Here is a 27,923-nt window from a genome sequence, read left to right as displayed (position 1 = left end):
CCATTTTTGCGCCTATAATTCTGCCGCTCGTTTCTTGACAGAATTCTGTCACATTGCATTTTCTCTGGCGTCCCTTCAGAAGATACCGCCAAATGGTGCACGGGTTTGCGCTCCCGCAAACGCCGATCAATCTGAATCGCCATTGTCATGGACTCATTCAGACCTGTGGGCGTAGGAAACCCCACCATGACATCCTTAACGGCATCAGAAAGGCCCTCTCTGAAATTTGCCGCTAGGGCACACTCATTCCACTGAGTAAGCACAGACCATATACGAAATTTTTGGCAGTATATCTCAGCTTCATCTTGCCCTTGTGACAGGGCTATTAAAGCTTTTTCAGCTTGAATCTCCAAATTAGGTTCCTCATACAGCAACCCTAAAGCCAGAAAAAACGCATCCACATTGAGCAACGCAGGATCCCCTGGTGTCAATGAAAATGCCCAATTTTGAGGGTCACCTCGCAGCAAAGAAATCACAATCTTAACCTGCTGAACAGGATCTCCAGAGGAGTGAGGTCTGAGAGAAAGGAATAATTTACAATTACATTTGAAATTCAGAAACCGAGATCTATCTCCGGAAAATACTTCTGGTGTAGGAATCTTAGGTTCAGAAATAGGAGTACGTATAACATAATCTTGTAAATTCTGAACCTTCGTAGCAAGATTATTTAAACCTGCAGCCAAACTCTGAGGGTCCATCCTTAAACCGGAGAGATCAGAGCCATTCAAGGATTAGAAGGAGAGAAAGGCAAGGCTGTAAATAGAGCAGAAATACAACTGAGCCAACTAAGTAGCAAACATGAGAGGAAAAAAAAAAAAAAATCTACAGACTTCTTTTACTCTCCTTTCTTCTGCCAATTACTTTAACAGGGGCCGGTCATACTGACATGATTCCCCAATGGCATGGGAACATCAGAAACACAAAAATAACAGACTAGCTCTCGGGTGATGGAAACTCAAGCTGACCGTGACCTAAATCTACCACACAACCAACAGTAGCCAGGAAGCATTCCTACGGCTGCCTAGATGCCATGCGCCAGCCGGAGAACTAACTACGCCTGGAAGAGGAAGGAACAGACCTGGCTTACCTCTAGAGAAATTCCCCAAAGATGATAGTAGCCCCCACGTATATTAACGGTGAGTTCAGAGGAAAAGACATACACAGTATGAAGGTAGATTTAGCAAAGCGAGGTCCACTTACTAGATAGAGGAAGGATACAAAAGAGGACTTCACGGTCAGCTGAAAAACCCTTTCAAAAACCCATCCTGAAATTACTTTAAGACTCCTGTGTCAACTCATGACACAGGAGTGGCAATTTCAGTCCACAAGAGCTTCCAGTAACAGGAAATGACAAAACTGTAAACTGGACAAGAAAAACAAAACAATAAGGACAAGAGTCCACTTAGCTGATCAGCAGATTAGTAGCAGGAACATGCAACTGAATGACTCAGGTTACAATGATGACCGGCAAGGAAGTGACTGGAGAGCAAGGCTAAATAGGGAACTCCCAAAACTGATGGAAGCAGGTGAGCTGAGGCAGAAAAGCACACACAAGTCTCCAGTACCACCAGCCACCACCAGGGGAGCCAAAAAGCGGATCACAACAGATTTCATTTCGGATCTTCCGGTATCTCGGAAGATGTCTGTCATCTGGGTGGTGTGCGATCGTTTTTCTAAAATGGTCCATTTGGTGCCCTTGCCTAAGTTGCCTTCCTCCTCTGATTTGGTCCCTTTGTTCTTTCAGAATGTGGTTCGTTTGCACGGCATCCCTGAGAATATTGTGTCTGACAGAGGATCCCAGTTTGTGTCCAGATTCTGGCGATCCTTTTGTGCTAAGATGGGTATTGATTTGTATTTTTCGTCGGCTTTTCATCCTCAGACTAATGGCCAGACCGAGCGAACTAATCAGACGTTGGAGACTTATTTGAGATGTTTTGTTTCTGCTGATCAGGACGACTGGGTTACCTTTTTGCCACTGGCCGAGTTTGCCCTTAATAATCGGGCTAGTTCTGCCACTTTGGTTTCACCCTTTTTCTGCAACTCTGGTTTTCATCCTCGTTTCTCCTCGGGCCAGGTTGAACCTTCTGACTGTCCTGGGGTTGATTCTGTGGTGGATAGGTTGCAGCGGATTTGGAACCATGTGGTGGAAAATTTGAAATTGTCACAAGACAAGGCCCAGCGTTTTGCCAACCGCCGCCGTGGTGTGGGTCCCCGACTTCGTGTTGGGGATTTGGTTTGGTTGTCTTCTCGGCATGTTCCTTTGAAAGTCTCCTCTCCTAAGTTCAAGCCTCGCTTTATCGGTCCTTATAAGATTTTGGAAATCCTTAACCCGGTGTCTTTTCGCTTGGACCTTCCAGCGTCATTTGCTATTCATAATGTGTTCCATAGGTCCTTGTTGCGGTGGTACGTGGTGCCTATGGTTCCTGCTGTTGAGCCTCCTGCCCCGGTTTTGGTTGAGGGCGAGTTGGAGTACGTGGTGGAGAAGATTCTGGATTCTCGTATCTCTAGACGGAAACTCCAGTATTTAGTTAAGTGGAAAGGCTATGGTCAGGAGGATAATTCCTGGGTTGTCGCCTCTGATGTTCATGCGGCTGATTTGGTTCATGCCTTTCACGCTGCTCATCCTGATCGCCTTGGGGGTCTTGGTGAGGGTTCGGTGACCCCTCCTCAAGGGGGGGGTACTGTTGTGAACTGTGTTTCTGGGCTCCCTCTGGTGGTCACTAACGGTATTGTGTTAGGCATGTCTTGTTGCAGGCCTGAGCTCCAGCTGTGTCGTTAAGCAGCGGGTGTTCCCTATTTAATTCTCCTCCGGACTCAGTCTCTTGCCTGGCATCGTTGTATCCAGACCTATATGGTCTCCTCCAGATTCCTTTCAGTCTGTCTCATGCAAGAAAAGCTAAGTCCGTTTTGTATAATTTGGATCGTTTGCATTTTTCAGTGTCTTTGTCCAGCTTGCTTAATATTTGATTTTCTGGCTCGCTGGAAGCTCTAGGGGGCTGATATTCTCCCTCCGCACCGTCAGTCGGTGTGGGGGTTCTTGAATGTTCAGCGTGGATGTTTTTGTAGGGTTTTCTGCTGACCGCATAGTCCACTATCTATTTTCTGTCTATCTAGACTAGTGGGCCTCACTTTGCTGAATCTAGTTCATCTCTACGTTTGTGTTTTCCTCTTGCCTCACCGTTATTATTTGTTGGGGGCTTTCTATATCTTTGGGGTTCAATTTCTCTGGAGGCAAGTGAGGTCTTATTTTCCCTCTAGGGGTAGTCAGTTCTCCGGCTGGCTCGAGACGTCTAGAACCAATGTAGGCACGTTCACCGGCTGCTTCTAGTTGTGTGTGTTAGGATCAGGTATGCGGTTAGCCCAGTTTCCACCTCCCTAGAGCAGTATTTATGTTTTTGCTATCTTGCCGGAATATCAGAGATCCTCTACCACTGGGATCATAACAGGACACCACTGAACAGATGCCAGATGGAGTCCAGAGTAACTTTGCTGCCTTATGATAGTGAATGGATCCCTTGAGGGGTTAATCTGAATCGCATCACTCGAGATTTAGATGGAAACCCCAAAGTAAGAGCTCAGTGTAGAATGCAGGATAAATGTGATCCCAAATGTTATGTAAAATGTTCCCAATAAAATCATCAACTCAATCCACAAAAAAAAACAAGTCCCCACTCAGGTCCATCATTTATTAATGGAAATATAGTGGGCTTTCACATTACTGGTAGTACAAAGGCTCTGTAACAGTGCTATGTCTTCTCACCCCCAAAAAGAAATGCAACAAATTATTCACTCCCAAGTCTGTTATGATCCTTAGTGGTTGAGGATCACGAATTACTCCAGCTAAGTAACAAACATAGGACAAGCTCTAGGGAGGTGGCAAACTGGACTGACCGCAAATCTGAACCTATCCAAACACACTAGAAGTAGCCGGTGAACGTGCCTAAAAAATCCTAGACGTCTCGAGCCAGCCTGAGGAACTAACTACCCCTAGAGAGAAAGAAAGACCTCTCTTGCCTCCAGAGAAATAATCCCCAAAGATATAGAAGCCCCCAACAAATAATAACGGTGAGGTAAGAGGAAGGCACATACACAGGGGTGAAAACAGATTCAGCAAATGAGGCCCACTAATACTAGATAGCAGAAAATAGTAAGGGGTCTGTGCGGTCAGTAAAAAACCCTAACAAAATATCCACACTGAGATTTCAAGAACCCCCGCACCAACTAACGGTGTGGGGGGAGAAACTCAGTCCCCTAGAGCAACCAGCAAGCGAGGAGATCACATCTTAGCAAGCTGGACAAGAAACATGATGAATGCTGATAATCAAAAAATGAACAGACAAAAACTTAGCTTGTCTTGGAGAGGCTGGGAGCAAGGTAATCACAAGGAATCTGAAGAGCACTGAATACATTGATAGCAGGCAAGAAACTGAGTATCCAGGTGAGTTAAATAGGAAACGAACCAAGGATAGCGAACCAGCTGATGCAGCCAACCTGCAGAAGACAACACTACACAGTACCGCTTGTGACCACTAGACGGAGCCTAAAAATAGAGTTCACAACACAAGTCCAAACAATTCTCCCTTCTGAGCCCCATGGTGTGCCAATACCATGTTTGACATTTCTGTAGCAATAAGAGCATGCCTAATTTACTGGTGCATGTCTCCAGAAGTATGCGCTGTGCATAACATACTTGTCACTGCAATGTACTGGTCACTTCAACAGCAGTTTGCAATTTTAACTCTGCAACATCAGCTGCTGCTTGTTTCTGGAAAACACTTATGGAGTCAAAATCATCACTACACCTGTAGATAAATTCGCAAAGGAGTGCAATCTCCACAATGGGGTCACTCGTGGGGAGACTCTGCTCTTCTGACATTTATGGGCTCTGTATACAGAGTCTGAAAACTATTCTACAATACTTTGTTCTCCAAGAATAGGGCTTCATCCCTCCCGAGTGTCTAAGCAATGTTGCTAAGCAGTACTGAACAGCCACATATGGGGTATTGTCCCATTCAGCAGAAATTGTGTGATACATGTTAGCACCATTTTTACCAATTTCTCCGTTTGAAAATGTAAAATCTGAGGCTAAAACAATTTTTTTGTTGCAAAAATGTAATTATTTTTTCTTCACTACCCAAAAGTATAAAATTATGCGACCGACCAGTGGTGTCAATATAACAACTGCACCCCTAGATGAATTTATTGAGAGGTGTAGTTCATAAAATAGGGTCACTCATGGGGTTTTCTGCTGTTCTGGAACCCCAGGGGCTCTGCCAATATGACATGGCCCCCTCCAAGCGGTGCAGCAAAATCTGCAGTGTAATATGGCGCTCTTTCCCTTTTGAGCTTTGCACTGTGCCTCAAAAAAGTTTTCGACCACTTATGGGGTATTGATATACTCAAGAGAAATTGCATAACAAATTGTAATGTTCGTTTTCTCCTATTACCCCTTTTGAAAATTGCAAACTTGGGGTCAAAGCAACGTTAGTGGAAAAATTAGTAATATTTCGTCTACTTAGCTCAATTTTTTAAAAGTTTGTGAATCGCCTGAGGTTTAAAAATATTCACTACTTCCGTAGTTGAATTCCTTGAGAGTTGTAATTTACAAAATGGGATCACCTGTGAGGATTTCTGCTGTTTTGGCATCTCAGGGGCTCTTCAAATGTGACATGGTATTCACAACCTATTCAAGTCAAAATAGAGTTCATTCCCTTTCCAGCCCTACCATGCACCCAAGCAGTAGTTTTCCGTCTTTTTTGCTTTAAATTGATGCTAAAACAACATTTTTGTGAGAAAAATTTGATGTTTTATTCTCATGACTCAACGCTATACAATTCTGTGAAGTACCTGGAGGTTCACCACATATCTAGAGAAATTCCTTGAGGGGCGTAGTTTCCAAAATGGGGTAATTTGAGGGAGTTTCCACTGTTTAGGCTCTTCAGGGATTTTTCATATGCGATATGGTGGCCACTATCGATTCCAGCCAATTTTGTATTCTAAAAGTCAAATGGTGCTCCTTCCCTTCCAAGCCCTGCTGTGTGCCCAAACAGTAGTTTTCCTCCACATATGTGGTATCGGCGCATTGAGTACAAATTCCACAAATACTTTTGGGGTCCATTTTTTGTTGTAACCCTTGTGAAAAAAAATTGGGGCTAAAATAACATTTTTGTTGGAAAAATGTGTTTTATGATTTTCACAGCTCAACGTTATAAAATTATGTGAAGCCCCCAAGGGTTCAAGGTGCTCATCACACATGTAGATAAATTCCTTGAGGGGTCTAGTTTCCAAAATGGGGTAATTTGTGGGGGTTTCCACTATTTAGGCACATCAGGGGCCCCACAAACGCGACATTGCATCCGGTATTGATTGCAGACAATTTTACGTTCCAAAACTCAAACGGTGCTCCTTCCCGTCTGCGCCCTACTGTGCATTCAAACAATACTTTTCCACCACATATGGGGTATTGGTATATTCAGGAGAAGTCGCACAAAAAACTTTTTGGTGTCTTTTCTCCTGTTACACTTGTGAAAATGAAAAATTTGGGGCTAAAGTAACATTTTTGTGGGAAAAAGTTAAATGTTCATTTTTTCCTTCCACATTCCATTAATTTCTGTGAAGCACCTGAAGGGTTAATAAACTTTTTGAATGTGGTTTTGAGCACTTTGAGGGGGATTTTAGAATGCTGTCATTTTGGGGTACATTCTGTCATATAGACCCCTCAAAGTCACTTCAAATTTGATATTGTCAGTAAAAAAATGATTTTGTTAATTTTATGGAACAATGAGAAATTGCTGATCAACTTCTAACTATGCAACAAAAAACATTATGTTTAAAAAATTGTGCTGATGTAGACATGTGGGAAATGTTATTTATAAACTATTTTACGTGACATAACTCTGGTTTAAGGGCAAAAAAGATTAAAAGTTTGAAAATTGTGAAATTTTCTAAATTTTCTTCAAATTTCCAATATTATCAAAAATAAATGCAAGCTATATCGAACAAATTTTACCACTATCATGAAGTACAATATGTCACGAAAAACAATCTCAGAATCACTGCGATACGTTGAAGCATTCCACAGTTATTACCTCATAAAGTGACCCTGGTCAGAATTGTAAAAATTGGCCCGGTTTACAAAGCCGAAAACAGGCTCTAGTGGAAAAGGGTTAATAGCAGTATGAGCTTTGTTCCTGCAATATAGAGTTCCAATTCCCTGCATTTATATGTTATACTATGGGGCCATGCCTTTGTCTGATATTTTTCTCGGGCAGAGCCAGTCTGTGGAAAAAATTGCTGCATTCACGAGTTATGTACGATATTTGAATGACCCCTGACGAAGCCACCGCTTGGTGGCGACACGCGTTGGGTTGTTGTGTAGCCCGCACTTGGACTCTGCCTAGTGGCATATTATATTTGAAAATCTCAGGCTATCCCATGATTGGTAACTATAAGGATATTGACCAACAAGTGGCTATGCTTTTTGTGGAACACTGGGCTTACGTTGTTCCCAGGACCCATGCACCATAACTTGGTGTAGAGTATTTTTGGGTGGTGTTTCCATTTACTTATTTGTTTGCTTTATCATGCAGCTATATGGTTACTCTTTATGAGGGGGTCAGACCCAATTTATCCACCTATATACTGTGTGGGGTTTATACTTGTAACACGTTACCTTCGTTTAACATAGACTCTATGGGCATGTGCATTATTGTGCACGGCTATATCATTTATACATGGTCTGTGCAATTTGGTTGTCCATAATATAGGGATATGCTGTCTATATGGGGATGGTCACATTGAAATAACTACTCCACACGTGTATATTCTAAGAGTTCTGTGCGGGCTACTTGCCCTATTGTGGGCCTTTATATATGGCAAGTTTATGCCTTTTTAAATGTTTTTAAAAGCATATGTGGTTTGCTACTTGTATTGTTGTTTTTCTAATAAAGCTGTGTTTTTTGCATATTTAATGTGATGATCCCTGTGCATATAGACCTGGTCTTTTTTCTTTTGTTTGTGTACTATTGGTTTCTTCAGGTCTTAGTGTGATCCCACAATCCGTGGTGCCCCCTTATAGCTATTTAGATATTTGAATAGCACTCGGTCATGAAAGTCAATGAGTGCTTGGAAAACATCGAAATGCACACAAATGGCATCTGAGGGTGGTCTCTGCATTGCCCCAATGATAGGAAACAAGTGGCTTCAGGGAGAATGAAACTACATTTTCTCCTTCTAGTATGCCGATTTACTAGTAGTTTTTAAATGCTATTTACTTGCAGGTTAACCCCATGTCTGCAGATAAATAGTGTTTCTCTAAATGACAGGTTCTCTTGAAATAATGATGGTCAAACAGCCTGCAGTTTCCACTAGAGGGAGTGTTCCTCATACTGTAGAAAAAATATCTCTATCATAGTGTATATGGTATGCGGTAATCATGTTGGTGGCTGTATGTAGCCAGCATGTGATATCTTAGCAGGATATTTGGAGCTTTGTTTCAGAAAAACAATGCTCAAAACAATTGTAACGGTTTATTAAGAAAGCCTTTCCATACAACATTGCACTGGACATTGTACTGGTCAAAGTTGGACATTCATATTAAAGGGTTAGTCCCATGAACAAAGTACACTTTAATCAATTTAGGCTGGAATAATTAGTTCCACAATTGGATGTTCCTGTGTTGAGATAATCTTATAAATGTAAATATAAAAAATATACCAGGAGCGCTCCAACGCCTTAGAAACCTGCAGCTGATAGTTATACAGTACCACCCGTCTGTGATAATGTCAATAAATAGTTAAAAGGAAAAGGAAACTATCTGCACTGGAATCAGAATTATGGGGACCAAATATCAAGAATAAAAAATAAATTAAATTAAACTGCTGCGAACACTGGTGTATATAAAAAAGGGGTATAATCACCTGGTGATGAGAGCAGGAACCTGGAACTAAGACCGCTGGTGTGGCTGTCTTTATCCGGTGTACACTTCTGTTAATAAGTCCATTCGTGTGATCCAGAAGGGATAAAATCAGGTGAAAGCTTCTTCAGGAGTACGAGCTGCAGGCACTGCCCCGGCCGGTGACAGACAATCCCGCGCTCGTTACCTCCGTACAGTCTATGCACGCTGCTCGGCTAAGCTGATAGGTACTCTGCTCACCGCAGGACCTTCCGTGACGTCACGTTCACGTGATTACTGACGTGACAGCCTAAGGAAAGTGTGAAGGACCAATTCCAATTCCTACGCGTTTTGGAGCCAGACGTGCTCCTTCATCAGGGAACCCTGATTTTATCCCTTCTGGATCACACGAATGGACTTATTAACAGAAGTGTACACCGGATAAAGACAGCCACACCAGCGGTCTTAGTTCCAGGTTCCTGCTCTCATCACCAGGTGATTATACCCCTTTTTTATATACACCAGTGTTCGCAGCAGTTTAATTTAATTTATTTTTTATTCTTGATATTTGGTCCCCATAATTCTGATTCCAGCGCAGATAGTTTCCTTCTCCTTTTAATCTTATAAATGTGCCCGTGCTGTGTGCTGTGTAATGGCTGTGTCTGACCATACTGGAACATGGTCTGATCATACCACAGCTCCTGAGCGAGGAAACAAAAGAGAGGATACAGACAGTACGGCATGGGATCACAGCTTCCTCTTCCTCCCACAACCGCATACAAGACTTCTCCCATGCTTCCCCTATACTCTGGAACTCTACCCCAACACATTAGGCTCTCACCTACCATGGAAACCTTCAAAAGGAACCTGAAGACCCACCTCTTCAAGCAAGCCTACAACCTGCAGCGATCCTCTGCTGAACCGCCGCATGACCAACTCTACCCTCTCCTAGTGTATCCTCACACATCCCCTGTAGACTGTGAACCCTCGCGGGCAAGGTCCTCTCTCCTCCTGTACTTGTGTGTTCCTTGTTTTACTCATGTTTATTGTACTTGTCTATATTTGCCATGTTTACATGTAAAGCACCATGGAATAAATGGCGCTATAAAAATGTATAATGATAATAATAATAATAATAATAAAAATAATAGCTGCTGCTTTCTGTGAGGTAACACATTGTATAAAAACAGGCAGTGAAATCTTTTACCTCACAGAAAGGACGAGCTGTGATTCCATGCTGACCTGTCTGTATACTCTCTTTTGCTTTCTCCACTGCCCAGGAGCTGTGGTATGATCACACCATGTCCATGTATGATCAGACACAGCCATTACACAGCAGGGGCACATTTTTAAGATTATCTCAGCACAGGAACATTATTTTAACACATCCAAATGTGGAAGTTATTATTATTACAAGACCTATTGATTAAAATGTACTATTTATGTACAACCCCTTTAAGTGATTCGGATAGTAAGAAACGGTATAAAATGCTGTTGTTTTCCCATCAGCACTTGCTCAGCTGGCAAATGGAGCTGCTTAGAAAAGGCTTGTCCAGGATCCTGCTCAGTCGAGGGAGGATCTCATATCACCTCCTTTGATTTTACACATTACACATTTCACGGAGACTGCAGCTATGTTCTCTCTAAGGTAAGAAAATAAATTATCAGAATTAAAGATTATGTAAATATGCATTGAAGGATCACCAGAAAATAAAAATAAAGGTTGATGGGCTTTCGGATCAAACACAATGATGACTTAAAGAAGCATTCCTAGTCTCATCAATTTTTTTTATCCTCTTGATATAGTGCAGTCATTAAATTAAACAGCACTGTGTACTTACAATTGTTTCTTTTGCCTTTCTACCCAGTTAATTCTTCTCTTTTCCATTAGGTCTATGACATCACGTGATTAAAAACTGATGAGCTGAATCCTTCTAAGCTCTATGTAGAAACAGGAGGTCAATTTTGTCTGCACAAGTCAAGAGTCACCGCAAAAGTCTATGACAAGGGGAGGGATAAACTGGTTCAGAAGTTAAAGAGGGAAATGACAAATGCAGGAACAAGATATATCCTGTTTCTAAATAGAGAAAAAAAAACAGATTATCTGGGTAGAAAGACAAAATGAGCAATTAAGAGTACAAAGACGGGGATGTCGAGAAACACATTGGTGGATCAGTAGAGCAGAGTTTCTTTTCCCTTGATTGGAGTTGAGTACAAGGCAAAATGTACAAATAATCTTTTGTGTCTGAACACGCAAAGGGCCACAGAAATCCTAGATGTACCATGGCTCCTTAGTTCTCCTGATCAGTTGGAGTCCTCAGGTCAGTTGACCATGTCAAGCACCAATAGAAGACCATGAAGACTCAGGATCATAGAATAAATATTAAAATCACAATCTTTATTACAAACCATCTAAAAATATACGTGAATCAAATAACATAATGGTGAGACATTACAATGAACAAATGCAAGGTCAATAATAGAAACAGAAGCTCCAGACAAGTAAGACCCCTATAACCAATCATAAATCAAATGGCAGATAATCATGACTTAAAAGTGGCCGTAATATATTCACAACTAATTAGTACTGCCACATGTGTAGTACCCCTAGTCAATATGTGACACCGCTACACTCCAACATATTGTAAAGAACCCATTGGTCCACCGCTAGATAATAAATAAATAAATATCATTTAAGAGCAGTAATTACCTGTAGTCATGTTGAACTGGGGGATCAGGGGTCATACAGGCTGGGTGCACCTCGACGCGCGTTTCACTGCCTCAGCAGCTTCGTCAGGAGCCTCGGTGACGCGCGGTGGACCAATGGGTTCTTTACAATATGTTGGAGTGTAGCGGTGTCACATATTGACTAGGGGTACTACACATGTGGCAGTACTAATTAGTTGTGAATATATTACGGCCACTTTTAAGTCATGATTATCTGCCATTTGATTTACGATTGGTTATAGGGGTCTTACTTGTCTGGAGCTTCTGTTTCTATTATTGACCTTGCATTTGTTCATTGTAATCTCACCATTATGTTATTTGATTCACGTATATTTTTAGATGGTTTGTAATAAAGATTGTGATTTTAATATTTATTCTATGATCCTGAGTCTTCATGGTCCTCTATTGGTGCTTAGTATTTATTAGTGAAGGGATCTCATTTTTTGATATGAGGGTGTTGTGTGCTGCAGTTGACCATGTCAGTAGTCTCTGGCCACTGGACAGCAGATTTATGAATCTCTTAACTTCCAGGATTCCTGGCACGGCTTTTCATTAGCTAGGCTGGTGCGAATTCATTAATGTGGCGTGACACACAGATGACATTGCGCAACTTCAGAAAATCAAAATTCACAAGCCTCCCATCCAGTGACCAGAGGACCTTGCCAATGGACAGCAATTCTGCGAATCGATCCGCCTATCTCTACTTGGACATTACATGACTATAATCACTATAGTTAAGGGCAGACCTGAGCAAACTGCAGTTTCTGGTCCACATCCAGAGATTTCGCTGTTCATGACTGACCAATAGACCAGGAGAGCCAAAGGGTGGAAGATGAAAGATAATATGTAGCTGTAAGCGGCAGTGCAGCTCCTCAGCATAGCAGTGCATTCCTGACCTCCATAGACACATACAGTACAGCTAACTCCTAGACACAGGTCAGGTGGGTATGTCACATTGGATGACAATGGAAAAGGCTGGAGGAATGTCGGTAAGAGCAGAGGGTGGGAATGGATTCAAAATAAAAAGCAGGAAAAAGATGGTGGGATTGTGACAAAAAAATGGAAAGAGAAAAGAATCAGAACTGTGGTAGAGAACATGGGAAAGATCATAGTACGGTAACTATCACATCTGATCAAGGTACATCTATATATATGATACCTAAAGGGACCTTTTAATTTCAAATGTAATTCATTCCTCACTGCAATTTGTTTGAAAAAAAAAAAAAAACAGGCTGTACTCAAAGTCCGGGGATCCACTGGAGAGTCTCTGCTACTCCTGATATGTTGCATTAGCTGCCGCAACAACGTCATCTTGACAGCACAGCAGCCAATCAGTGAGCTAAGTGGCTCTGACTGGGACATTCCAGCAGAGAAGGAATGTCGAGCTCTGAGTGGCTGAGATCATTGATTGGCTACCTCGATGTTGATGTGATGCCAGGACCAGACACTGAGATCTACTAGTGGATCCAGAGAAGGTGAGAACAGTGTTTACCAAAATGCTGCAACAAATTATGTTTGAATGTGAACAAACCCTTTAAGATTCTGAATTATATTGCTTTACCAAGTTGCTTGTGTGCACCACATCTTCATCCTTCGTGCTTTAAGTATTTCTCTTTCATTAGACATGTTATAACAGCTCATTCAGTGTGTTGGGAGAACTTCGCAAGTGTGGTCTGACAGACACCGAGACCTGCCTGAGGAGTGTGACTCTCATCTTAAATGAAGGGAAAGATGTAAGTTGAGTTAGTCTACATAATAGTGTAAAATTAAAGATTAATGGAAGTTCTTATTAATTGTATTTTTTGTACAATAACATTTATACTCTGTTGTTGCAGTTGATTTATGTAAAGCCTTGTGGCAGTGTATATGTGAATTCGCTCTACACACAGTTGCCAATCTCATCAGGTATGTTGGGCCTTTTTTCCAATGCCCAGGCAGACACTTACTGAATAGAGACCATACTCTCCAATAAGAATATGTTTAAAAGACTTGTCTCAGAGCAAGCATTCATGGCATGGAGCTTGGATATTTTATTTATTTTACTTATAATATAGCTCCATCATATTTCAGAGCACTTTAAGGGCAGTGTGGCTTTCCCTATCAGGGCTCGCAATCTAAATTCCCTATGAGCAGGCTTGGACTGGCCTACAGGGGAAGAGGTGAATCCTCCGGCGAGCCCCCTATACAGGAATTAGCATTTTACTTCTTTTTTATAAGCAGTAGTTGGCACAATAATCTTTATTCACTATATACAGACATTAGTATGATTTCTTCTTCATCAACATCATCATTATTATTATTATCATTTATTTTTAGAGCACCATTGGTTCCATGAGAACCAACGGTGCTGTACAACAGAAGGGGTTACATTCAGAATACAAATATAAATTACAATGAATAAATTAACAATGACAGACTGGTACAGAGGGGGAGAGGACCCTGCCCTTGAAGGCTTTCAGTCTACAGAGTAATGGGGAAGGAGACAGTAGGTAGGGGGTTGCGGCAGCTCCATTGGTGGTGAGGGACAGAGAGGTCATTGCAGGCGGCAAGCTTTTTGGAAGAGATGGGATTTCAAGTTCCATCAGAAGGTTCCACATATGGTAGATAATCAGACATAATTCCAGAAGATGGGGGATATTCGGGAGAAGTCTTGGAAGTGATTGGGTGAGGAACGTATGAGTGTGGAAAAGAGAGGGATGTCTGGAGAGTATGTGTGTGAAGATATCGGGAGTAGATATGGGAAACTAGGAAAAACAGAGTACAATAGGGTCTTAACTGATAACACAACAAGATGCAGAGAAAAAAGGAATCTGCTCACCTGATGAAGTTGCACCTAAGCAACATGTTTAGCAAATATCAGCCGTTGCAAGACACAGGTCCATAAGGAAAGAGTGGCACAAGATCCGGGTGAAGTGTCAGTGGATGTGCTGCTGATGAATATATTCAGATAGTCGATGATAGTTTCAAAAGCTTTATTGGACAGGTTTCAGGTCAGCCTATGTTTTGTCCTGATGATGAAGAGGTATACACAACTTCAAAACACGTTGACCTGAAGCCTGTCCAATAAGATTTTGAAAATATCATCAACTATCTGAAAATATTCATCAGCAATGCATTCACTGACAGGATATCGGGAGAATAATTCAGAGATATATGGAGAAGATAGATTATGGATGGACTTGTAGGTCAATGTGAGTAATTTGAACTGAATTCTTTGCAAATGAACGGATTTGTACAGGAGCGAAGTGGAGGAGTGGTGAGGAGAAAGTTGAATTAATCAGGTGTTAATCAGGCATTAACCTCATCATTTTCTTAACAAACTGCCAGTGTATTATTATATAAATTTGTGAGTGAGGAGAGTATAGTATCTGATTATAGCTGAACAGTGGGCACCCAAGGTCATGTTACTGTTCAGAACTTGGCGCTCCAGTTCGACACACAAACCCACACTAAATCCGGAAGGACATACAAAATCCTTGCAGATGTTGTACTTGGTGGGATTTGGACTAAAGACCCCAGTGCTACACAACAATAATGGTAACCACTGAGCCACCATTCTGCCTGCCAATGGATATCTCTAAGAGGGCATCTGCTGTTAGCCCCACCAATCATTTAAACAAAGTGAAACGTTATGCCCTTTCATCTCCTGTAGGTATTTTGCAGGTGGCCTCATGGTTGGCCACTTCCTTATCTTCCACAAGCTGAGTGTATTTGAGTAGCGATAAAGTGGTCAGAATCTCAGCAGTAGGATATTCGTGACATATTCTAGCCATATGCCCCTTATGTCTATTTTGGGACAAACTTTTAAAAGATATATCCATCATGTTGCAGGTCTCACTGCTACCGTAGTAGAGAACTATAGTAATTGATTCTATTAATTCAGAAGTTCTGTTCTTGCAGAACCACCATGTTTCCAGCAGGAGGCGATGATGCCAAGCTTTTTTTTTTCTTTTCTTGGTTCACAGCCAGTGTTACAATCTTCAAACCTTCAACATTCTTCATCATCGTGCAAACCACCTTTGGCTTACAGCTACAGATCCAGCTTGTGCCCATTATGCAGCTCTACATCAACCTGGATCCGTCTTATAGAAATGAAGTTTGTGGTAATTATAAATGTATTATCTTATACAATCCTAATGCTGTGCATCATGTGTCACAACACCGTATCACAGCCCCGGGGAATTTAGTAGAAGAAAGGGTTGTCCTAGTAGTGAGCACCCCCTTTATTTCAAATAGTGCCTCCTTTAGAAAGTATTAATGCTCCCTTAGGGCAACACCCATTAAAAAGTAATGATGGTACTTAGAGCAAATCCTCCAAAGTAATGAACCCTCTTTTGTGTCAATCCCTGAAAAAAAATAAAGTTTATACTCACCTGATCAGGCAGACCGAGTCCTCTTCTCCACGTCACAAGCAGCACAATGCAGTGCTACTGACATCTTCTAGGACCTATCCTCTAGGCCTAGAATCTAGGCCAAGGCCGGGGCCTAAATGACGGAGAATGGTGGAGCAGGAAGCCCACGGCTCCATTCAACCACACAACCCAACTGCATTGGCGTAATGTTGATGCTCATACAGCTTCAGTGACACTCACCCAGAGATCCGCAACACTCTGCCCAAAGTCTGGGACATGGGCTTTATTTTAGATTAGCTTCAAGATGAAGTAATGATAGCTTCTTACTAATTCCTCGATTTATAGGTCTCTGTGGGAACTTTAACGACATACAGGCTGATGACTTCAGAGTTCTTAGCGGTGTGATTGAAGGAACAGGATCTTCTTTTGCCAACACTTGGATAACCCAAGCAGACTGCCCCGTTGTTTCAAACAGCTTTGAGAATCCATGTGCCCTCAGCATTGAAAATGGTAAGTTACTCACGGGACAAATATGGGAGAGCTTAAATATAAAATTATTCATCAAACACATCAAATAGGTCAAAATGATAGTCATTTGTACCTCCATAAATAATGATCAATATTTGTGTGCTACAAAACTGGCTATACATAAAAAGGTTTGGAGTTAGACTTTTTAACAGGTGCAGGAAAGAATGATTCTCCACATACAGCCCTTTAAAGCTACTTTCAGACATCCGTCTTTTTGTTTCAGGCTAAATCCGATTCTTTAGAGAAAAACCGGACCCGGAAAAAATAAAAACTGGAACCGTTTTTTCCCCCATTGACTTGTATTAGCGCCGGATCGCGCCGCATGGCCCAGCATTCCCTCCATTTTTTTACGGATCCGGCTAAAATTCTGATTCCGGCGTCTGGAAAAAACGTCTACTGCAACGTTTTTTGTCTCCGGCGAAAAAGCCTGAAGCGCCGGATCCGGCGCTTCCGGCTGTTTGCTACAATGAGATCCTATGGGAACCAGAAGGTGCCGGATCCGGAAAAAGGCGGATCCGGCGGCCTGATCCGGTTTTTTAAACTGAGCATGCTCCAAATTTTTTTTTATATATAGCAGCAAGGTAAATATATAGCTAAACAGTTAAAATGTAACCTTTAATGAATCCTAATAAAATACCGTAGGGTATGTGGACCCAGTCGGTTTAGAAAGAGGACAAAACGAAAAAATAATAACAACACACCAAAAGTGAATTACACCATTAAAAATCCAAACACAGTTCCTTCCTTTTAGAAATAGGAGGAGCAGGTAGATGCGTATCACAATAACAGAAGATTGTACTCTACACAGAAAGCCACAAGGCTCAATCACCTTGCAGCCCAGAGGTCACAAAAATACCTCAATTTGTGGATTTAAATAAGTAACATAATGATCTCACCCAGCGTTGCTGTTTTCGTAAAGCATTTGTAGGGCACCAAATGTCCGTGCATCCCAGGGGAGGCTTATCACATGTCCATACAATACCCCGTTTAAAGGGAAGGTGCCACCAGTTTTCTTGTAGTTTTTTTGTGTGAAATTAAGCTTAAAATAGTAAATAAAATGTATTAATGCAATGTTTGCACTGTTTGCAAACATTTCTATATGTAAAATATTATATATTTTCTTACAAATATATATATATTTACCACTAGGTGGAGCATTTTCTGTTTTAGTCCTCAAGCAGCTATAGTGAGACTTACCAGCTTTACTGTTAGCTAGAAAATTGGGGCAGTAACTGCTGACATCACCATTTCCCTCCCCTTTTGGGTGGTCTAATATCCCTGGGGCAGAATGAAGAGCAGCATCACAGGGCAGAGCCATTTTGTGTGCGACTGCCCTGTGATCTGCTATCACCAGCAGTTACTGCATGAGAAACACAGCTACAGAGTTTACAGAAGAGCAGAACACAGTGGGCTCAGCAGCATGGTGGACTGGAGGAAGAGTGAAGACATGTGGTGTGTATGGAGCAGCATTATCTGAGTGGAGCTGTCTGTGACTCATCCATCAGTAAGATAAGAAGGAACTCCAGGTCTGCAGTGAATGGCCAGGCAATGTGGAGGGAGGGGAGAGATACATTGTATGGCAGAGAGACTGATGGGAGAGAGACATGTAGAATGATGAGTGAGACACATATGGAGCGTGATGGGGAGAGAGATACACATGGAACAGCAGGGGTGAGACACATGGAGCGTGATGAGGAGAGAGACATGTAGTATGATGAGAGACATGGAGTGTGATGGAGAGAGATACACATGGAACAGCAGGGGTGAGACACATATGGAGCGTGATAGGGAGAGAGATACACATGGAACAGCAGGGGAGAGACATGGAGCGTGATGGGGAGAGAGATACACATGGAACAGCAGGGGAGAGACATGGAGCGTGATGGGGAGAGAGATACACATGGAACAGCAGGGGTGAGACATGGAGCGTGATGGGGAGAGAGATACACATGGAACAGCAGGGGTGAGACATGGAGCGTGATGGGGAGAGAGATACACATGGAACAGCAGGGGAGAGACATGGAGCGTGATGGGGAGAGAGATACACATGGAACAGCAGGGGTGAGACATGGAGCGTGATGGGGAGAGAGATACACATGGAACAGCAGGGGTGAGACACTTAGATGATTTTGATGCGTTTCCGCAGCATTTTTGGATGCGCGGAATTGCATCAGATACGCAGTGTAGTGCACAACCAATGTTAGTCAATGGGAAATTGAGAATTGTTGTACACATGCTGCGGAAAAATATGCACAGATTTGCAGGGTTTTATTTTCCGCAGCACGTCAATTCTTTTAGTGGATCTGCAGCGTTTCTGCACCCATTGACTACCATTGAGTTAGGCAAATCCGCAGCAAAACAGCAGGTGTAAAAATCTGAGGTTTTGCTGCGGAGTTGCGTGCGATAAACGCTGCGGAGGAGGAAGAGTGTGTGGGCGGAGACTGTGAACTGTGAATATGTGCGTGTCTGTGTGCGGGTGTCCGTGTGTGGGTGTCCATGTGTGCGGGGACAGGGACTATACCTTTTTTTTTTTCAGGAGATTGAGGGCGTTACACGGTTAGCTGACTAATAAAGATGAGAAAGTGTGTAGTGTTTTATTTCATTAAAATACTTTATTCTGGCTGTGTGTTTATTTAACCCCTTAACAACTATAGGATTAGTAATGGAAAGGTGACATTAACCCCCAAATATTACCCATATGACACCTCTACAGGGTAGTGGGAAGAGAGAGGCTAAGTGTCGGAATTGGCGCATCTTAGAGATGCGCCATTTCAGGGGTTGCTTTGAGCTGGTGTTTGTAGCCGGGGAAGGGGGTGGGTGCAATATCCATGGCCCCTTCTAGGCTATTAACATCAGCCCGCAGCTGTCTGCATAGCCTTTTCTGGTTATTAATAATAGGGGGACCCCACGTTGTTTTTTGGGGGGTCCCCCTATTTTAATAGCCAGTAAAGGCTAAATATACAGCTGCGGGCTGATATTCATAGCCTTGGAAGATCCATGGGTATTAACCCCTTCCTAAGCTATAAACATCATATAGTTCTCACATAATACCACCATATAGATCACACATAATGGCGCCATATAGTTCTCATATAATACCATCATATAGATCACACATACCGCCATAGTATTCTCATATAATACCGCCATATACTTCTCACATAATACCGCCATATAGATCACACATAATACCGTTATATAGATCACACACAACACCATGTAGATCATACATAAAACCACCATATAATTGTCACATAATAATGCCACATAGATCACACATAATCCCACAATATATAATAGTCATATATTTTTTACATTATTCCACCATACTGATCAAACATAATACCTCCATAAAGATCACATATAATGCCGTCATATAGATCACACATAATGCCATAATACAGATCACACATACTTGTCCACATCAAGTGTAGTCTATATGACAGTACTATGTAAAAAATATATATGGTTGCATCATGTGTGATCTATATGGCAGTATTATGTAATAGATATATATGGCGGTATAATGTGTGGTGTTTATGGGAGTATGTGATAAATAGATTTGGCAGCATTATGCGTAATCCATATGGCAGTGTGCTGGTCTATGGGGAGGTCACAGAGAGAGATATACGGTGGAGGGAGCAGAGTATTTCAGGAGAGCAGTGTGCTGGTCTATGGGGGGAGTGTGCGCATGCTGACGCTCACACGCTGACGCACACACAAACAACTGTATACTTAGCCTTTACTGGCTATTAAAATGGGGGACCCCAAACAAAAAAAAATTACTTGGGGTCCCCCTATAATAAACAGCAAAGGTTATGCAAACAGCTGCGGGATATTAATAGCCTAGGAAGGGGCCATGGATATTGCCCCCCAGCCTAAAAACCATCAGCTCTCAGCCGCCCCAGAAATGGCGCATCTATTAGATGCGTCTTTTCTGGCACTTTGCCCGGCTCTTCCCACTTGCCCTGTAGCGGTGGAAAGTTGGTTTCATATTTGTGGGGTTGATGTCACCTTTCTATTGTCAGGTGACATCAAACCCACAGCTTAGTAATGGAGAGGCGTATAGGAGACACCTATCCATTACTAATCCTATAGTTGTATTGTAAATAAAGACACAGCCCGAATAAAGTCCTTTCTTAATCTTAATTAAACTATACTTACCGAACACATAATCCCCGAATACCTCGTCCTTGTCTCCTGCAACAAAAATAAAATAAACCACAAATATTCCTCACCTGTCCCCCGAGAAGATAATCCATAATGTCCCACGACGATCTTGATCACTTTGAGAGCAGTCACATCAGTGATATGACTGCTCTCACAGACAGCCGGCGATAGACTGACAGGATGAGATCGCCCCCTGCAGTGGATCACTGCGCCACCGTGAGTATAATGTTTTTTTTTATTTTTATGTGAATGTGTATGTAATGTAACTTTTTTTTTTTTTTTAACTGTGAGCACAGGTAGCGGCAGATGATACTACTCTCCCATCAGACATAGCCCAATGGGAGCAGTAGTCTCATCGGTCCGAACCTGCTTTTTTACCGCAGGTCACCGCTGCAGGTCACAGTCAGATGCGGAATCACACTGACATCTGCCAGCATGATCCCGCAGCGCTGTGACCGACAGTACTGGCGGTAGCGTTACCACAGGTGACAGTCACAGCTGTGGGGGTCACGCTGACATGTGACAGCATGACCCCCGCAGCTCCTGTTATCGCACGCACTGAGCTGTGTGTGCAATGGGGAAAGACATGCAGGGAGAGAGGAGTGCATAGGAGAGAGAGCAAACTGGCACAGGGGGATGGAGAGCACACATGGGGAGAGAGCCAGCACTCATTGGGAGAGACAGTCACCTCCAGAGTCACACAGGGAGATATATGGGGGAAGGAGCAGGGTGACTGCAGCACAGAGTATTTCAGGAGAGCAGTGTGCTGGCCTATGGGAGATCACAGAAGAGATACAGGTCCTTCTCAAAAAATTAGCATATAGTGTTAAATTTAATTATTTACCATAATGTAATGATTACAATTAAACTTTCATATATTATAGATTCATTATCCACCAACTGAAATTTGTCAGGTCTTTTATTGTTTTAATACTGATGATTTTGGCATACAACTCCTGATAACCCAAAAAACCTGTCTCAATAAATTAGCATATTTCACCCGTCCAATCAAATAAAAGTGTTTTTTAATAACAAACAAAAAAACCATCAAATAATAATGTTCAGTTATGCACTCAATACTTGGTCGGGAATCCTTTGGCAGAAATGACTGCTTCAATGCGGCGTGGCATGGAGGCAATCAGCCTGTGACACTGCTGAGATGTTATGGAGGCCCAGGATGCTTCAATAGCGGCCTTAAGCTCATCCAGAGTGTTGGGTCTTGCGTCTCTCAACTTTCTCTTCACAATATCCCACAGATTCTCTATGGGGTTCAGGTCAGGAGAGTTGGCAGGCCAATTGAGCACAGTAATACCATGGTCAGTAAACCATTTACCAGTGGTTTTGGCACTGTGAGCAGGTGCCAGGAAGCATGAAGTGCTCAAAAATCTCCTGATAGCTAGCTGCATTGACCCTACCCTTGATGAAACACAGTGGACCAACACCAGCAGCTGACATGGCACCCCACACCATCACTGACTGTGGGTACTTGACACTGGACTTCAGGCATTTTGGCATTTCCTTCTCCCGTCTTCCTCCAGACTCTGGCACCTTGATTTCCGAATGACATGCAAAATTTGCTTTCATCAGAAAAAAGTACTTGGGACAACTTAGCAACAGTCCAGTGCTGCTTCTCTGTAGCCCAGGTCAGGCGCTTCTGCCGCTGTTTATGGTTCAAAAGTGGCTTTACCTGGGGAATGCGGCACCTGTAGCCCATTTCCTGCACACGCCTGTGCACGGTGGCTCTGGATGTTTCCACACCAGACTCAATCCACTGCTTCCTCAGGTTCCCCAAGGTCTGGAATCGGTCCTTCTCCACAATCTTCCTCAGGGTCCGGTCACCTCTTCTCGTTGTACAGCGTTTTCTGCCACATTGTTTCCTTCCAACAGACTTACCATTGAGGTGCCTTGATACAGCACTCTGGGAACAGCCTATTTGTTGAGAAATTTCTTTCTGGGTCTTACCCTCTTGCTTGAGGGTGTCAATGATGGCCTTCTTGACATCTGTCAGGTCGCTAGTCTTACCCATGATGGGGGTTTTGAGTAATGAACCAGGCAGGGAGTTTTTAAAAGCCTCAGGTATCTTTTGCATGTGTTTAGAGTTAATTAGTTGATTCAGAAGATTAGGGTAATAGGTCGTTTAGAGAACCTTTTCTTGATATGCTAATTTATTGAGACAGGTTTTTTGGGTTATCAGGAGTTGTAGGCCAAAATCATCAGTATTAAAACAATAAAAGACCTGACAAATTTCAGTTGGTGGATAATGAATCTATAATATATGAAAGTTTAATTGTAATCATTACATTATGGTAAATAATGAAATTTAACACTATATGCTAATTTTTTGAGAAGGACCTGTATATGGGGGAAGGATATGTGATCCCTGTTATGTGCACACTACTTCTCTCCTGTTTTGTGACTAACACTCTTGCCATCCCCCCTTCCCCACCTTAATCCCTGTCCTGTCAGCTGTCCTGCTCTCTCCAGGTGTCAGCTCCCTCTCTGCAGGCTGTGAATGCAGCTTACCGGAGATGACAGGGTCTCTGTGTGAGGGGGAGGCGGAGACAGAGCAGGAGAAGCACACAGGGCAGCATGTGAAAGCAGAGGATGTCTGCCCAGGACGTGCAATGCCTGGAGTACAAAGGAGCAGGGAGGTAAATCACCCGCACGCCCCACTCTCCATCCTCCTGCTCCAGTGAGCGCTTCTCTCCTGCGATAGAGAGTAAAGTGGAGCTCGGCAGATAGCACTGGGCTATAGTAAAATGGCGGCTACTCACACCTACAGCAGTGAGTTGTGCAGCCCACAGAGGCGTGCCCAGCTCACTGCTAATGAGGCTGCAATGTTACAGATAGGGTCAGCGCCGGTCTGTTATCTCCTATGTCCATGGGATGCCGTAATATGACACTGTTAGTGTCATGAACTGCTGTGAAACCAAGATGTCAGCCCCCCAGTGCCTTCTTTAAACTCATGAAATCTGTTTCACATGCATTTAAAATTTGGTTATAGCAGCATGTTATGCTACATTACAGTGATTTATTAATGATCTACAAATGCGGTACCTTCCCTTTAAGACAGACTCGGACCCTGATCAATTCATCCCCAAAGATGTGGCTCCCGACGCGTTTCCCTCGGCTCTGTTCATCAGGGGAGACAAGCCTTTCTACAATACTACGGGGAATAGATGCGCGGTGTCCATTGCTCCTCTGACATGAGGAAGTGGGCCTTACCGCGTGTGTTTACACTGGTCTCAAATAGGATGCCAGATGGAAAAGGCGAGACGTCATATCCGGTGCGCCCCCTTGTGGAGCGCATAGGTGACACGCACACATCCCTACCGCTGCGTCCCCATATGGAACGCATCAGTGAAGCGCTGACCAAGCTTCCTGTTTACGGAAAGTCACATGATCACTGTTCTGTCATCACCACCCGGTATATATAAAGTATAATGCCTCATGACCCCTAGAAATAATCCACGGTCAGGAAAACAAATACTATGGTGGAATTCCTGTCTTTAAAGGGAGATTTGTAGTTAAAATTCTGCGCTGCCGCTAAGATGAATTTCAGGAGAGCATAGTTGATTCATAGTGGTTCTATTCAACGCGTTTCAGGGGTCTCATGCCCCCTTCATCAGGAAATACCACACCTGGCACAGAATTTTAACTACAAATGGCTGTGTGTTTATTTAACCCCTTAACAACTATAGGATTAGTAATGGAAAGGTGACATTAACCCCCAAATATTACCCATATGACACCTCTACAGGGTATTGGGAAGAGAGAGGCTAAGTGTCGGAATTGGCGCATCTTAGAGATGCGCCATTTCAGGGGTTGCTTTGAGCTGGTGTTTGTAGCCGGGGAAGGGGGTGGGTGCAATATCCATGGCCCCTTCTAGGCTATTAACATCAGCCCGCAGCTGTCTGCATAGCCTTTTCTGGTTATTAATTATAGGGGGACCCCCCCCTTGTTTTTTTGGGGGTCCCCCTATTTTAATAGCCAGGAAAAGGCTAAATAAACAGCTGCGGGCTGATATTCATAGCCTTGGAAGATCCATGGGTATTAACCCCTTCCTAAGCTATAAACATCATATAGTTCTCACATAATACCGCCATATATATCACACATAATGGCGCCATATAGTTCTCATATAATACCATCATATAGATCGCACATACCGCCATAGTATTCTCATATAATACCGCCATATACTTCTCACATAATACCGCCATATAGATCACACATAATACCGTTATATAGATCACACACAACACCATGTAGATCATACATAAAACCACCATATAATTGTCACATAATAATGCCACATAGATCACACATAATCCCACAATATATAATAGTCACATATTTTTTACATTATTCCACCATACTGATCAAACATAATACCACCATAAAGATCACATATAATGCCGTCATATAGATCACACATAATGCCATAATACAGATCACACATACTTGTCCACATCAAGTGTAGTCTATATGACAGTACTATGTAAAAAATATATATGGTGGCATCATGTGTGATCTATATGGCAGTAATATGTAATAAATATATATGGTGGTATAATGTGTGGTGTTTATGGGAGTATGTGATAAATAGATTTGGCAGCATTATGCATGATCCATATGGCAGTGTGCTGGTCTATGGGGAGGTCACAGAGAGAGATATACGGTGGAGGGAGCAGAGTATTTCAGGAGAGCAGTGTGCTGGTCTATGGGGGGAGTGTGCGCATGCTGACGCTCACACGCTGACGCACACACACACAACTGTATACTTAGCCTTTACTGGCTTTTAAAATAGGGGACCCCAAACAAAAAAAAATTACTTGGGGTCCCCCTATAATAAACAGCAAAGGTTATGCAAACAGCTGCGGGATATTAATAGCCTAGGAAGGGGCCATGGATATTGCCCCCCAGCCTAAAAACCATCAGCTCTCAGCCGCCCCAGAAATGGCGCATCTATTAGATGCGTCTTTTCTGGCACTTTGCCCGGCTCTTCCCACTTGCCCTGTAGCGGTGGCAAGTTGGTTTCATATTTGTGGGGTTGATGTCACCTTTCTATTGTCAGGTGACATCAAACCCACAGCTTAGTAATAGAGAGGCGTATATGAGACACCTATCCAATACTAATCCTATAGTTGTATTGTAAATAAAGACACAGCCCGAATAAAGTCCTTTCTTAATCTTAATTAAACTATACTTACCGAACACATAATCCCCGAATCCCTCGTCCTTGTCTCCTGCAACAAAAATAAAATAAACCACAAATATTCCTCACCTGCCCCCCGAGAAGATAATCCATAATGTCCCACGACGATCTTGATCACTTTGAGAGCAGTCACATCAGTGATATGACTGCTCTCAAAGACAGCCGGCGATAGACTGACAGGATGAGATCGCCCCCTGCAGTGGATCACTGCGCCACCGTGAGTATAATGTTTTTTTTTACTTTTATGTGAATGTGTATGTAATGTAACTTTTTTTTTTTTTTTTTAACTGTGAGCACAGGTAGCGGCAGATGATACTACTCTCCCATCAGACATAGCCCAATGGGAGCAGTAGTCTCATCGGTCCGAACCTGCTTTTTTACCGCAGGTCACCGCTGCAGGTCACAGTCAGATGCGGAATCACACTGACATCTGCCAGCATGATCCTGCAGCGCTGTGACCGACAGTACCGGCGGTAGCGTTACCACAGGTGACAGTCACAGCTGTGGGGGTCATGCTGACATGTGACAGCATGACCCCCGCAGCTCCTGTTATCGCACGCACTGAGCTGTGTGTGCAATGGGGAAAGACATGCAGGGAGAGAGGAGTGCATAGGAGAGAGAGCAAACTGGCACAGGGGGATGGAGAGCACACATGGGGAGAGAGCCAGCACCCATTGGGAGAGACAGTCACCTCCAGAGTCACACAGGGAGATATATGGGGGAAGGAGCAGGGTGACTGCAGCACAGAGTATTTCAGGAGAGCAGTGTGCTGGCCTATGGGAGATCACAGAAGAGATATATGGGGGAAGGATATGTGATCCCTGTTATGTGCACACTACTTCTCTCCTGTTTTGTGACTAACACTCTTGCCATCCCCCCTTCCCCACCTTAATCCCTGTCCTGTCAGCTGTCCTGCTCTCTCCAGGTGTCAGCTCCCTCTCTGCAGGCTGTGAATGCAGCTTACCGGAGATGACAGGGTCTGTGCGTGAGGGGGGAGGCGGAGACAGAGCAGGAGAAGCACACAGGGCAGCATGTGAAAGCAGAGGATGTCTGCCCAGGACGTGCAATGCCTGGAGTACAAAGGAGCAGGGAGGTAAATCACCCGCACGCCCCACTCTCCATCCTCCTGCTCCAGTCAGCGCTTCTCTCCTGCGATAGAGAGTAAGTGGAGCTCGGCAGATAGCACTGGGCTATAGTAAAATGGCGGCTAGTCACACCTACAGCAGTGAATTGTGCAGCCCACAGAGGCGTGCCCAGCTCACTGCTAATGAGGCTGCAATGTTACAGATAGGGTCAGCGCTGGTCTGTTATCTCCTATGTCCATGGGATGCCGTAATATGACACTGTTAGTGTCATGAACTGCTGTGAAACCAAGATGTCAGCCCCCCAGTGCCTTCTTTAAACTCATGAAATCTGTTACACATGCATTTAAAACTTGGTTATAGCAGCATGTTATGCTACATTACAGTGATTTATTAATGATCTACAAATGCGGTACCTTCCCTTTAAGACAGACTCGGACCCTGATCAATTCATCCCCAAAGATGTGGCTCCCGACGCGTTTCCCTCGGCTCTGTTCATCAGGGGAGACAAGCCTTTCTACAATACTACGGGGAATAGATGCGCGGTGTCCATTGCTCCTCTGACATGAGGAAGTGGGCCTTACCGCGTGTGTTTACACTGGTCTCAAATAGGACGCCAGATGGAAAAGGCGAGACGTCATATCCGGTGCGCCCCCTTGTGGAGCGCATAGGTGACACGCACACATCCCTACCGCTGCGTCCCCATATGGAACGCATCAGTGAAGCGCTGACCAAGCTTCCTGTTTACGGAAAGTCACATGATCACTGTTCTGTCATCACCACCCGGTATATATAAAGTATAATGCCTCATGACCCCTAGAAATAATCCATGGTCAGGAAAACAAATACTATGGTGGAATTCCTGTCTTCAAAGGGAGATTTGTAGTTAAAATTCTGCGCTGCCGCTAAGATGAATTTCAGGAGAGTATAGTTGATTCACAGTGGTTTTATTC

At 43.2% G+C, this 27,923-nt stretch overlaps 1 protein-coding gene across 1 annotated transcript in view; it reads left to right on the top strand.

Moving 5' to 3' along the window:
• The window catches only part of LOC143803856 (mucin-2-like), a 117,881-nt gene that overhangs the window by 49,561 nt on the left and 40,397 nt on the right, over nucleotides 1-27,923 (top strand). The window contains exons 9-13 of the mRNA XM_077281621.1: nucleotides 10,403-10,541; nucleotides 13,243-13,353; nucleotides 13,456-13,525; nucleotides 15,586-15,723; nucleotides 16,318-16,482. Coding sequence (XP_077137736.1) covers nucleotides 10,403-10,541; nucleotides 13,243-13,353; nucleotides 13,456-13,525; nucleotides 15,586-15,723; nucleotides 16,318-16,482 — 623 coding nt within the window. The remainder of the gene's footprint in view (nucleotides 1-10,402; nucleotides 10,542-13,242; nucleotides 13,354-13,455; nucleotides 13,526-15,585; nucleotides 15,724-16,317; nucleotides 16,483-27,923) is intronic.

This window comes from Ranitomeya variabilis, chromosome 2 (genome assembly GCF_051348905.1).
Source record: "Ranitomeya variabilis isolate aRanVar5 chromosome 2, aRanVar5.hap1, whole genome shotgun sequence".
Classification (NCBI taxonomy): Eukaryota; Metazoa; Chordata; class Amphibia; order Anura; family Dendrobatidae; genus Ranitomeya; species Ranitomeya variabilis.
Note: the sequence above shows the minus strand (reverse complement) of the source record. Positions and strands in the feature narration are given on the sequence as shown.